At 34.3% G+C, this 14,189-nt stretch overlaps 2 protein-coding genes across 2 annotated transcripts; both read right to left on the minus strand.

Moving 5' to 3' along the window:
- Nucleotides 1-977: 977 nt before the first annotated feature.
- Nucleotides 978-2,331, minus strand: LOC110931419 (F-box protein CPR1). The gene has a single exon (XM_022174814.2). It carries the CDS (start codon nt 2,257-2,259, stop codon nt 1,237-1,239), a length of 1,023 nt encoding a protein of 340 aa, XP_022030506.2. The 5' UTR covers nt 2,260-2,331; the 3' UTR covers nt 978-1,236.
- Nucleotides 2,332-6,753: 4,422 nt separating this feature from the next.
- Nucleotides 6,754-10,160, minus strand: LOC110928913 (pentatricopeptide repeat-containing protein At4g30825, chloroplastic). The gene is made up of 2 exons (XM_022171962.2): nt 7,211-10,160; nt 6,754-7,020 (listed from the first exon to the last, which is right to left on the minus strand). Exon 1 carries the CDS (start codon nt 9,989-9,991, stop codon nt 7,247-7,249), a length of 2,745 nt encoding a protein of 914 aa, XP_022027654.1. The 5' UTR covers nt 9,992-10,160; the 3' UTR covers nt 6,754-7,020; nt 7,211-7,246.
- Between the last annotated feature and the right edge of the window lie 4,029 nt (nt 10,161-14,189).

A 14,189-nucleotide genomic window follows, 5' to 3' on the forward strand; every position in this document is an offset into this window, starting at 1 on the left:
TGTGTGTGATCCATTATCGTGAGTTGCGCAGTGTGAACGTTTGGGTGATGGGAGAATATGGAGTGAAGGAATCATGGAGCAAGTTGGTTGCGTTGACATCGGGAAATGTGTCAAGGTGTGTTTTTCTAAGTGTGTCACCGATCACATATTTGAAAAACCGTAAGGAAGTGGTCGTGGAGGTTAACCAACAATGGTTTGAGATTTATGATCTTGAAGAGAAGACATCCAAACAAATAATGATCGGTGATGCGTCTCGTCATCTCTCCACATATGTTTATCAGGAGAGCCTTTTTAAACTTTAGAAACACATAAGTCGTTTAAGTGTAAGATGATGTGGTATAAGTTTTTGTTTTTATTCTGCCTTTCTTGTCGCCTTTTATTTTCTTTTATCGTCGTGTGCCTTGTATATATAAATATATGTATATGGATGGTTTTCGTGTGATATATTACCATATGTGTTAAATATATTTTAGAATCTTGTTGCATTTACACAAATTGATGGGATTTCTTGTAAATATTTTTTACTTTATTGACTTGCGTGGTTACGTTGTGCCACATGTTGCAATTTTGACCCATTAACATATAAATGGGTTGATTTGGGTAACTTTTTTAACTTGGCTAAAAGAAACATGTCAAATGGGTTGACGGTGTCCAAAATGACCAAAGGTCTCAGTGTTTTGAAATGTTTTAAACTCCTAAATCACTTTATTAAGAAAAACTACATCATTGTTTTAACAATATAGTTTTATAACATACTAATTTGGGTACACCACTGAATAATAATATAGTTTTTCTTAAATGAAGTGAGATCAAAGCACTTTGGGACATTTTTTACAAGATTTCACCCGTATCTTTTTAACTAAGTTTTAGAAAAAAAAAAAAAAAAAAAAAGTTACTCTCTAGGGATAAAATACAACCCAAATCAACCCATTTGTATGTTAATGAGTCAAATTTGCAACATGTGACCATAACGCAGCCATGCAAATCATGCTACAGTAAGACTAAAATTTGCTATCACGTTATAAGTTGAAAACAATAACAAGATATCCCATCACTTTATGTAAATGCAGCAAGATTCTAAGATTTTAAGATTTCGATTAACTATATAGTTAGTTATATATCACATGAAAACCATCCATATACACACACACACAAGGCACGCGACGATAAAAGGAAATAAAGGCGACAAAAAGGCACAAAAAAGAAAAACTTAGAGCACAGCATCTTTCATGTAAACTATTTGTTCATTTCTAAGCTAAGCAAGGCTATCCTGGTAAACAAACGTGGACAGAGGAGACTGAGCACGGAACATCCGTTTTTTAGATTTCTTGATGTCAATGCAAGCAACTTGCTCCATGATTCCTTCACTTCATATTCTCCCATTACCCAAACATCCACACAATACCCACCACTACCAACCACACAAAGACATCCTTCAAATACTCCTATATCTATATTCTCGTAATTATTAAAAAACTCGGGTAGTGGCACCGATTGAAAGCTTTGACTAGCAAGGTCAAAACTAACCATCAAGTAATCGTTATCCGAATCGGGTTTTTGATTTAACAGCCAGTGGACTGCACCACTAACACAAGCACCTTGACCCCTACAACTCACAAGGAGAAAATCGTAAGGAAATGTCTGTTCCACAGGTAGCCACCGTTCAAAATTCAGACTGTAAACAAAAACTTTCGAATCTAACCGCACACTGTCGCCAGACTGTGTCAATCTCACCACCTTATAGTCATTGTTTACGTGATCATAACCTACTTGGTCAACCGCCTTTAGAACATTGTTAATCGGTGGGTAGTCTAGTGATGCGGGTACCTCTCTATACTTTCGGGTTGACGGGTTCCACAATAGAATTACCCGACCCATTGGCCAACTACAAAAGCATATAAACCCATGGCAAGAGCCGATAATGTACGGGAAAAGAGTCCTATCAATAGGAGGTTCCAACCGAACAGTAGTTGGAAGTGAATCGAAACAGAAAGAAATGGCGGAAGTTGAGGAACCGACACCTCTAGAAAAAACAAGAACTTTGTCGGTTTTCATGGATTGTCGTTGCCTATGAAGATTGACAAAGTAAGGGCTGTCAATTAGGGCACACAAGGGTTTGGAGACGGTTCTAAACCGGAGAAGAGACTTCACAGGCAAGCGCGAGAGAATGTTAACGAGTACATCCGTTGGAACGTCTGACATTGTTGTAATAAAATGGGATTTTGATTTGATGGTGGAGATGAATAACTTGTGGTGCATATATAGCACTTCAGAATGGCAAACTAAGTAAATATGGGATAAGATTATTGAATCTCACTCCTCGAGTTATTAAATTACCACTATAACCCACAACCACCACCACCACCATTAATTTGATTCTAAATAGCCAAAGACCACCGCTTCATTCATACGACACCCGACTAAGGGTGTAAACTAGCTAAGCAGCTAAGATCATAAAGCAATAAATGGGAATACTTATATTTGAATAGAATCTTATTATTCAATTCTTCGAATTTTACGCAAGATTTCTTAACTTAATTACCTTATCTTCCATATATGCATAAATGATTTATTGATCCAAACTTATTTAAGTACCATGATAATATGATATATCGTTTTCTTTAAATATGTTGAGAAATATAGTGCACTGAAACAAGATGAAAACATATATTCAACGCATAAATATTTTGCAGATATATATATGTCTAGGCCTAGTCCCTGTGATAAAAACGTGTAATGAATGGAAACATTATATGATCTATTCATTCTCAACACTAGAACTTTTAACTGATTCAAACAACTATAAGCATCAATCATGGTTGTTACATGCAGGTTAAGCCTATAAGTGCATTTCAGTAAAAATGCATATCAAGAGTCTAATAAAAAAAGACATAAAATAGCCTAAAAACTTAATATTATTCTACAAATATAATTAGAAAAAAAAAACTTTATATAAATAGCAAGTTAAATCATGTTCTTAAGTTGAATCTTGCATAACAAAATCTTATCTTTTGAAGTTGTGGTTCTATGCACTCAAAAGGTCAAAGCTATAAACCTAAGATGTATATCAGTTAAAAGGTGAAGTGTGAACATAGTGAAGTCTAAAGTATGAATTTAGGTCCAACGGATCAAGTTGACCGGTCAACACTCTTTTGTCCATTTCTCATATTTTAATAAATAATTACTACATTACAAAATGTTATAAGAGTCATGTTGTTAAATAACAATAGAAGTAGTTTTTCTTAAAGTAAAGTAATTAGGAGGTTCAAAATACTACGTAAATTTTTAACCATTTAATTTGTTTTTTTTGGATAAATTTGAAATGAAGAATAAATTGCAACCCATATCAACCCATTTGTATGTTAATCAATCAAAACTGCAACATCTAACCACAATAATAACAAGAAATCCCATCACTTAGTGCAAACGCAACAAGATAAAGATTTTAATCAACATAACATATATAGTATATGTTGAAAAGAAAATAAACAGGAAAAAGCAAAGAAAGAAAAACCCATAGCATATAATCTTTCACTTAAACTGCTCGAGATCTAGTCGCCTAACTGCTCGAATGGAGCCGAGCTTAAACAACTTTGAGTCTGAGCCTAAATTGAAGCTCACAAAGTAATGAGCTCAAGCCAAGTTCTATATACCGAGCTTGACTAGGCTCGCGAGCTCAAATTTAACTTCCATTAAACATTTATGAAATTTCATGTGTGTGGTTGTGGGTAATAGTAATTATGTAATAACGGGGATTTTTGTTCAACAGTCTTATCTCAAATTTACTAATTTATATGCATAGACAAATATATTATATATACATATTATTATAAGTTATAACTATACATATGTCATTAATTCATATTATTTATCATAGATATATATTAATAATATTTAATATATACTTATATATTTGTTATTTTTAAAAAAATATTATATCTGCAAAAACAATAGGCTTTAGGCTCGCGAGCCTAGTCAAGCTCGGGCTCGGGCTCGAGATCAGTTATTTCATGAGCTTTAATTTAGGCTAGGGCTTGAGTTCATCTAAGTTCGCCTCATTCGACCATTTAGCGACAAGATCTCGAGTACCTCACAAGCGGCTCGGTTCGTTTACACCCCTAGTCACTGTCAGGCGTCCTTATGGGTGAAGCGGTGGGCTTTGGCCTTTTATAAGTAATGTGAAAACAGTTCCGTTGTGCTATTATGAAATTTAATGGTGGTAGTTGTGGATTATACTATTATAGTAGCTATGTAATAACTCAAGGAGTAAAGTTCTACAATCTTATCCCAAATTTTCTAATTCATTTTATATAGGTCAGGTTTGTCTACAAAGGGTATCCTACAAGGTGTGAGAAGTCTATGTAGACATTTTGTTTTAAATTTTAGGCATGATGTTAAAATTCTTTTGGCATGGTAATAAATAGAAGCGTTAACTGCCATTTTCGTCCCTTTAGTTTGTCCAGTTATGTCAGTCCAGGTCAAATTTCAAATTTGTACCATTTCCATCTCTGACATTCTTGAAACATGCCGGTTTTGTCCAAAAAAACTAACGTCTATTATGACAGTTATTTTGGTCTTTGTGGTTTGTCCAATTATGCCAAGAGGTTTTAACAGACATTAGGTTTTTTTTACGAAACTGGCATGTTTCAAGAATGTCAGGGACGGAAATGGTACAAAATTGAAATTTGGCCTAGACTGCATAACTGAATAAACCACAGGGACGAAAATTGCAGTTAACTCTATATAGCCAAGTTCAAGCTTAGAGGAGCCCAGACTCATTTACAATCCTACACCCGACCAACCTCTGACTTCAAGAAAGAAAAAAGAACCGGAAGGCAGCAGTCTAAGCCTAGGCCTGGAAACTAACAAAAGGCAAGCTCTATCTCATGGGCTTGTCATAGACCCGCTGGTCCAAATGGCCAGGTCATATGGGTTGGCTAAATGGATCTAGGCCCAAATGAATCAAGTTGACCTGTCAACACTTTTTTGTCCATTTTTTGTAATTTAATGAATAACTAATAAACTACAAGCTATTAAAAAAAACTATATTGTTCAAATAATAATAATAATAATATAGGTTTTTTGGGGGTGGGGGTGGAGGGGGTTTAGGTTTTTGGGGGGTGGGGGTTTAGGTTTTTGGGTGGTGGTGGGGTGGGGGGTTCATTGTTTGTTTTGGGTTTATTTTGTTTGTGTTCACGCTAGTTCCCGCACCGCATGAACCCTACCCTATATATATAATATTGTGTTAGGATTAATACTATAGAAAGCCAATATACTTCCTTACTTTTCACGAAAAATTCCCTCAACCTAGTTTTGGTACATTAAAGTCCTTCAACTTGTAAAAAAAATAGACAAAAAAGACATTAAACTACTCTTTGTATATTAAAGTCCATAAACTTGTCTAAAATGCAAATACTTTTATTTTGTTTTCAACACAATGACTTGTTAAGTGTTAATTCTTATATTGGTTATAATAAGATGTAAAAAAAATTTACAAAAATGTGGAGTCACTTTATCCAAATTTGACCAATTTAAGAGTTTGGTTTTTAAAGCGAGAGGCACACCGAATAACCAATTCGGTTTTTGGCTTTCGCCTCATGCGTCATGCATGTTTTTTTAAACCATGTTTAAGAGTCAACAAGTCATTATTTAATGAAAAAAATCACAAGTGCATGCAAATAAGACAAGTTTAGAGACTTTAATAGTTTAATATATAAACATTGGTTTAGTGATTTTTTCATGTATTTTTTTACAAGGTGAGGAACTTTAATGTGCGTGCAAATTAATGAAAAAAATGTTTAAGAGTCAACAAGTCATTATTTAATGAAAAAAATCACAAGTGCGTGCAAATTAGACAAGTTTAGAGACTTTAATATATAAACATTGGTTTAGTGATTTTTTCGGTTTTTGGCTTTCGCCTCGCGCGTCATGCATGTTTTTTAAAACCATGTTAAGAGTCAACAAGTCATTATTTAATGAAAAAAATCACAAGTGCATGCAAATTAGACAAGTTTAGAGACTTTAATATATAAACATTGGTTTAGTGATTTTTTTATGTATTTTTTTACAAGCTGAGGAACTTTAATGTACTAAAATTAGGCTTGGGGATTTTTTTTGTAAAAAGTATTAGACAGTTATTTTATAGTCGTGAAATAGAAGGATACAATATGTCAATATGTATTCTATACATACCCATGTAATCTATCATTATGAATTATACAAATCACAGTTATAATACCAAGTTTATCTAAAAGTAAGAAAGGATATTGGTTTTATGTAGTATTAACCGTTTATGATACATGTGTAACTACAAGTATATATGAAAGTGTAAAACAGTTACATATGTATATAAATAAAAAAAAATATAAGGCCGATCTCAACTCTCTTAAGTTAAATGAGACAAGCTCTATGTCAACTAACAAAACGCAAGCTGTATGTCAAGTTTTTATCTTTAGAAGCCCAATGTGTGGCCTTAGTACTATTACTAAATAATCCAAACTCAACTCTCACTACACTAATCATACCTAAGAAATGAACGCCTATGGTCTATTTACATCAACACTTAAAATCGACTACTCACTATCTAGAAGTTTATAAGGCATCTTCTACACTCTTCAAAAACGGAAAGAACCATCGGGAGGCTTCCGGTGGTAAACATTTTATAAATCATCAATAATGATCATATAACAATAAATGGGAATACTTATATTTGAATAGAATCCTATTATTCAATTCTATAATATTTACCCAAGATTTCGTAACTTTATTAGATTATCTTCCTTGAAAGTATAAACGATTCGTTGATCCAAAACTTATTTGTCTTTACAAGAATGTGCACAATATCTAATATAAATCCATGGCTAGGTGGAAATATTCAGAAGGTAAGACAAAAATATAAAAATCTACACAATTGTCTGTGTATTTGAGATTGGAGTTTTTATACTTTAGAACCTGTGATGGTAGCTTCTTTCAAAAGGAAATAGATCTTGAAATCTTCCATTAAAAACCAAATATGGTAACCTGAAAGAAAAAGAAACGCATTATACTCGTTTTATTTATACATTTATATATCAATTTATCCACACGCGCACACACACACGTGTGTGTGTGTGTGTGTGTCCCTCCTCGGGGAATGAAAATTGATTAAGGCGGAAGGACACTATATACAAATAATGAGAAATGGAAACGTTAATAAGAGAGGAATTCAAACCGCTATCGGCAAATTCTGACATGAACATGAACGGCTTCACATCCCCATTTGTTTCATCCACAAGGACCACTTAAGTGCCTCCAAAACCATATCATTCTTTTGAAAAGCAGCAATCAGATTCGTATACGTAATTCTGTCAGGCTCTATTCCATTCTTTCTCATTTCTTTAACCAAATTCACTGCATCTTCAACCATACCCGCAATCCCGTAAGCCTTAATTAACGAGTTATAGCTGCATAAATCAGGTTTTAGCCCCGATTCCTTAAGTTCCGTTAACACATCTCCAACTTCTTCAATCCACCCTTTTTCTCCATATATATTAATCATAATATTAAACGTGTAATGATCCGACCCACAGTTTGATTCCTTCATTCTCAACAATACATTTTTAAACTTCTCCATTTCACCTGCTTTCCCGTAAGCGTCCAACATACAATTATACGCTTCAAGAGAAACCGAAAATCCATTGAACTTCATTCGTCTTGCAACCGAAGCCATATTCCGTAAATCTTTACCTTTTCCATACGCAGCCACAACGGTATTATACGAAATAACGTCAACCATACCTTGTTTTTTCGCCATCCAAAACACTTGTCTCACCTTTTTAAAAAGACCGGATTTCGCATAAACGTCAAGGATTACGTTAAAAGTCGTGGTATTAGGTGAATAACCATGCTGAATCATATCATTAAATAGCCGAGAAAGTTCGTCAATAGGCAAAGCGCGAGCACAACAATTAATGACGCAGTTATACATTTCTTGATCCCACGAAACTCCAGCTTTCAAGATTTTGTAGTACAAATCGGCTAATTTACTTACCATCCCCAATCTTTGATAGATTCGAAGCATATCACGAAATAAATATATATCCGGAACAATATCCTTTTGTTTCTCCATTACGTCAAGAACCGAACATGCATCGTTTAACGATCCGGATTTCACATACATCCTTACTACTATGCTAAACGCTATCAAATCCAAAGCAACACCGTTTGACTTTAGATTTATATAAAGCGTTTCTGCTTCCTTAAACTGATTCAAACAGCTATAAACATCGATCATAGTGCACGTGATATGCAAATTAGCCTTGTCGCGTTTCGGCATAGATGCGTATATCTTTATAGAATTAGAAAGATGGCCCAGCTCCTTACACGTACAAATTAATAAATGGTATAAACTATCCTCAAACACTTTATCCTTCCACTTTTTTAACCCCAAAACTTCAATGGCGTCAGCTACCAAACCGTGTTTCACATAAGCCATTACTAGAATCGAACATGATGTTTGATTGTTCAAAACATGATCGTAAAGCAAACCTTTGATAACATAGGGCACTTTATCGAACTGTTCCGCCTTCTCATACGCTTGCAAAACGATACTGAGTATAGCTGAAAACTGACATCCGATTGTTATCATATCTTCGATAATTCTCATAGCACCTGCTTCATCTCCATGTTTGGCTTGCAGATTGATCATCGTATACAAATTTGATGAATTCGGTTTAAAATCTAATTTATTCATTTCGTTATAATACCACTCCGCTTCTTTAAAGTTATGCACCCGACCCCAACCTTCGATCATGGTTCTGTACGTGCTTTCATCTGGTTTCAAACCAGCAGATACAAGGTTTTGGAAAACTCTTTCGGCATCCTTCATGTTCGAGATTTTTCCATATCCGGTTATAAGCGTATTGTAAGCGACTATATGCGGGGAGAATCCAGCTGCATGCATCGACGCCAGCACGTTTTCAGCCTCGTCTAACTTCCCTTGTTGGCTGTAAGAATTAACCAAAACCAACCAATTTTCTTGATTCAAGATCACTTTGTCGTTTTTCAAAAACGCGACAATCTTTTCTGACTTCTCATACAATCCAAGACGCGTATAGAGCGTAATCATAGCTGAATACGCACTATGACAAACGATCCTAAACCTCCTCATTTGCGAAAACGCAAACTCCGCTTCATCAAGATTCCCACCCTTTTGGTAAAGACTCATAACCATGCCAAACGTAGCAACATTAGGCTGAATTCCCGCATCTAACATCATCCTAAACCACTTTGTACCCGGTCCCACGAGCCCGCGTTTATGACAAGCGTAAATAAGCGTGTTGAAAATCTGAAAACTGAGTTCACAACTCGACTCGGTTTCCATCTCCCGAATCAACCTTTCCGCTCCTTCCCAATCCTGTCTCCTACCCAACACCCGTAAAGCTAACTTATAACCACTCACATTCCGCTTCAACTTCCCGTTAACTCTCATCCACTCGAAAAACTTCAAAACTTCATCATCACGAGCGCCACTCTCGAGCTTCTCCAATACACTATTACAATCTCCTAAACTCGATTCACTCCCGTTCGCACTCAACTTTTCATAAAACTCATCATCATTTCCTAACAACAAATCATCTGTCTCAACCCTAACTTCGTGTTGCTTACTATTTCCGTTCAAATCGTTCGCTACGTTTCGCATACCGTCTAATCGCTTCCAAATACTCCGCTTCGCTTTCTTAAACTTCTTATGTAACCTAGGGTTTTGAACAACAACATTCTCCTGACTAACATCCACAGGTCTACCAACATTATTTGATTGCAAAACATCAGATAGCTCTGTATCTACCCTAGAAACCCTAGCTTGCTTCAATTTACCAAACGAATTACTACATACAGTGTTACTTACAGTGTGAAATGCAAGAATGAAACATCGATCGGAGAAATGTAAAACGGAGTTAGGTTTTTTTGAATCGAATGTATCTATATGCGTATAACATTTGATTGAAGCCATTGAGAGTGAAGAAACTACCTTACTGAAGAATTTGAGCTGAATTTCATCTGTGTTAGAAGTGAAAGTGTGAGGATGAAGATGGAGGGATAATGGAGAAAAAATAACCGCAAATTGTTGTTTGGTTGAAGGACCCACACAGCCAGAGGGATGAGATATAAAATGCTTATTATTCAAGCTGAACACCGTAGGATATTTATATACAATCGGGATAACACTTGGAAATGGGTTCTAATGTAATGTAATTGTAATTGTAATCTAATCAAGTAGTAAATGGGTGAATGGAGTGTGATAAATGGGTCATAAATGAGTTAGTTGTTCTAGCTAATATATAAAATACTAGGAGGATGTCCGTGTGATGCGGTGAGAGTGACACATCGTATTGAGATACTCGTTTTTTGGTAATTTTTTTATTCATATAATATTTATTGTTGCATCATTATCATAGATATACATCATACATTTCTAAGTTAGGGGAATAGTGACAGGCAGCTGGCCTGGCACTTCCCTATTGTAACAACCCATTTTTAATTTAATTTTATTCCCAGTTTAAAATTACAGTTTCGTCCTTTGTTTAAAGTAACGTTTTTACCCCTGATTGAACATAAAATTATCTTTTTGCCCTGGCTAAAAATTTACGCTTTTGCCCTCAGCTCAAAAACCCATTTCTAATTCTACTCCCAGTTTAAATTTACAATTTCACCCTCCGTCTAAAATTACGCTCTTGCTGCCCCTTTCAAAATAAAAATATGTTTTTGCCCCTAGATCAAAATTATGATTTTGCCCCCAACTCAAAATTACGTTTTTGCCCACAATTCAAAATAAAATTATGTTTTCCCCCATAGCTCAAAATTATGATTTTGCCCTTAGTTTAAAATTATGATTTCGCCCCCAGTTCAATATGTTTTTACGATTTTGCCCTTTGTTCAAAATTATGATTTTGCTCTCATTTCAAAAATTACGATTTCTCCCCCAGTTAAAAATTATGATCTTGCCATCGTTTTACCTTTTTTTTTTTTTTTTGCAAAATTATAGTACTGTTTTATTTTGCTTGGTTGACTCATTGTAACTTTTATTGTGTCAAGCAGTTTTCTAACACTCGCTCATTGGTCCTGACAAATTAGTATTTTACCCCCAGCTCAAAATTACAGACCTGTTATTGTTTTAATTTTTTTAGCAAAACTATGGTAGTGTTTTCGTTTAATTGGTTGTCTCGATGTATTTTTTTAGATTGTGTTATAAGTAGTATGTACAAGTAACCTAAATACATGCATACAAGTTATGAAACTAAGAAATATTTGATTTAACGCCCTTCAACGTGGGCGGGCATAGGTGTATTTTTATTCGTCCAGGCATGCCTGGTACATGCTCATTTGTCCTGAAAAATTACAATTTTGCTCTCAGTTTAAAATTATAATCTTTCCATTGTTTTAGTTTTTTTAGTAAAAGTATGGTAGTGTTTTTGTTTTAATAGGTTGACTCGATATAATTTTTTTAGATCGTGTTATGAGTAGTATGTACAAGTAACCGAAACACAGACATACATGTTATGAGAGAAATATTCGGCTTATTGCCCCGCAATGCGGGCGGGGCAAAAACTAGTTTATATACAATCGGGATAACAGTTGGAAATGGGTTGTAATGTAATGTAATTGTAATCTAATCAGGTAGTAAATGGGTGAATGGAGTGTGATAAATGGGTCATAAATGAGTTAGTTGTTCGAGCTATATATAAAATACTAGCAGGATGCCCGCGTGATGCGGTGGGAGTAACACATCGCATTGCGATACTCGTTTTTTGGTAATTTTCTTATTCATATAATATTTATTGTCGGATCATTGTGATAGATATACATCATACATTTCTAAGTTAGGGGAATAGTGTCAGGCAGCTGGTCTGGCACTTCCCTATTGGAACAACTCATTTTTAATTTAATTTTATTCCCAGCTTAAAATTATTGTTTCGTCCTTTGTTTAAAATTACGTTTTTGCCCCTAATTCAACATAAAATTATCTTTTTGCCCCGGCTAAAAATTTACGCTTTTGCCCTCAGCTCAAAAACTCATTTCTAATTCTACTCCCAGTTTAAATTTACAGTTTCACCCTCCGTCTAAAATTACGCTCTTGCTGCCCCCTTCAAAAAAAAATATGTTTTTGCCCCTAGCTTAAAATTACGATTTTGCCCCCAACTCAAAATTACGTTTTTGCCCACAATTCAAAATAAAATTATGTTTTCCCCCATAGCTCAAAATTATGATTTTGCCCTCAGTTTAAAATTATGATTTCGCCCCCAGTTCAACATATTTTTACGATTTTGCCCTCTGTTCAAAATTTATATTTTGCTCTCATTTCAAAAATTACGATTTCTCCCCCAGTTAAAATTATGATCTTGCCATCGTTTTACCTTTTTTTTTTTTGCAAAACTATAGTACTGTTTTATTTTGCTTGGTTGACTCATTGTAACTTTTATTGTGTCAAGCAGTTGTCTAACACTCGCTCATTGGTCCTGACAAATTAGTATTTTACCCCCAGCTCAAAATTACAAACCTGTTATTGTTTTAATTTTTTTAGCAAAACTATGGTAGTGTTTTCGTTTAATTGGTTGTCTCGATGTATTTTTTTTAGATCGTGTTATAAGTAGTATGTACAAGTAACCTAAATACATGCATACATGTTATGAAACTAAGAAATATTTGATTTAAAGCCCTTCAACGTGGGCGGGCATAGGTGTAATTTTTATTTGTCCAGGCATGGCTCGTACATGCTTATTTGTCCTGAAAAATTACAATTTTGCTCTCAGTTTAAAATTATAGTCTTTCCATTGTTTTAGTTTTTTTTTAGTAAAAGTATGGTAGTGTTTTTGTTTTAATTGGTTGACTCGATGTAATTTTTTTAGATCATGTTATGAGTAGTATGTACAAGTAACCGAAACACAGACATACATGTTATGAGATAAATATTCGGCTTATTGTCCCGCAACACGGGTGGGGCAAAAACTAGTTTATATACAATCGGGATAACAGTTGGAAATGGGTTGTAATGTAATGTAATTGTAATTGTAATTGTAATCTAATCAAGTAGTAAATAGGTGAATGGAGTGTGATAAATGGGTCATAAATGAGTTAGTTGTTCGAGCTATATATAAAATACTAGCAGGATGCCCGCGTGATGCGGTGGGAGTGACACATCGCATTGTGATACTCGCTTTTTGGTATTTTTCTTATTCATATAATATTTATTGTCGCATCATTGTGATAGATATACATAAAAAACGAAGTAATTCATTTCATTGTGTTGTGCATCAGTGCATGGTTCGGTCGGTTCAGTTATTTCCCTCAACCGAAGCTGAAACCAAAGTCATAGGTTAGTTTGTTTTATTAACTAATTGGTTTTCGGGTAATCAATTTGGTTTATTCGGTTAGATTAATGTTTTTTGGTTTGGTTCATTTAATTTTAGTTAATAGCAAAATCCAAACTTGGGCTAAAACTTTTGCTTAGAAATATATGAAATTGAGGTATAAATACAAAATATATGAAATGGAGAAATAAAATATAAAATATATGAACTGGAGGTATAAATAAAAGCTATAAGTATATGAAAATATGAATGATTCAGTTCGGTTCGACTAATTTTGGTTAAACGAGTGTACAAAAAAATTGATAACCGGTTTTTGGTTAATTCGGTTTTCAGTTAATTTAGTTTTTAGTTGATTCGGTTGGATTTCGTATGTTTTCGGTTAGGTTTTGTATGTTTTCGGTTAGGTTTTGTATGTTTTCGGTTTGGTTTAGGTTAACGATATTGCTTACCAATAACCGGCTTTGGTTAATAACGATAGGTGCATTCGCAATGAAGCGGGAAACATAGACATTGCCACAGTGTGCATTGTTCGGTTGGTTAGATTCTTATCCTCAACCGAAATCAAGGTCATCGATTAGTCTATTTTATTAACCAAACAGTTTTTAGCTAATCAGTTTGGTTTGTTCAGTTAGATTGACGGTTTTTTGTTTGATTCATTTAATTTTGGTTAATAGTCAAAACCAAACTTGAGCTAAAACTTTTGATTAAATACATGAAATGGATATGTATCTACATGAAATAGAGGTTTAAATACATAAAATATATTAACGCTAGAAATATATGAAAATATGAATGATTCATTTCAGTTAATTTAAGAGTACATAAAAATCAATAACCGTTGTT

This window comes from Helianthus annuus, chromosome 3, assembly GCF_002127325.2.
Source record: "Helianthus annuus cultivar XRQ/B chromosome 3, HanXRQr2.0-SUNRISE, whole genome shotgun sequence".
Taxonomy (NCBI): Eukaryota; Viridiplantae; Streptophyta; class Magnoliopsida; order Asterales; family Asteraceae; genus Helianthus; species Helianthus annuus.

Coding starts and splice junctions, on each gene's coding strand:
- LOC110931419 (XM_022174814.2), bottom strand. CDS start 2,259: ATGCACCACAAGTTATTCATCTCCACCATCAAATCAAAATCCCATTTT.
- LOC110928913 (XM_022171962.2), bottom strand. CDS start 9,991: ATGGCTTCAATCAAATGTTATACGCATATAGATACATTCGATTCAAAA.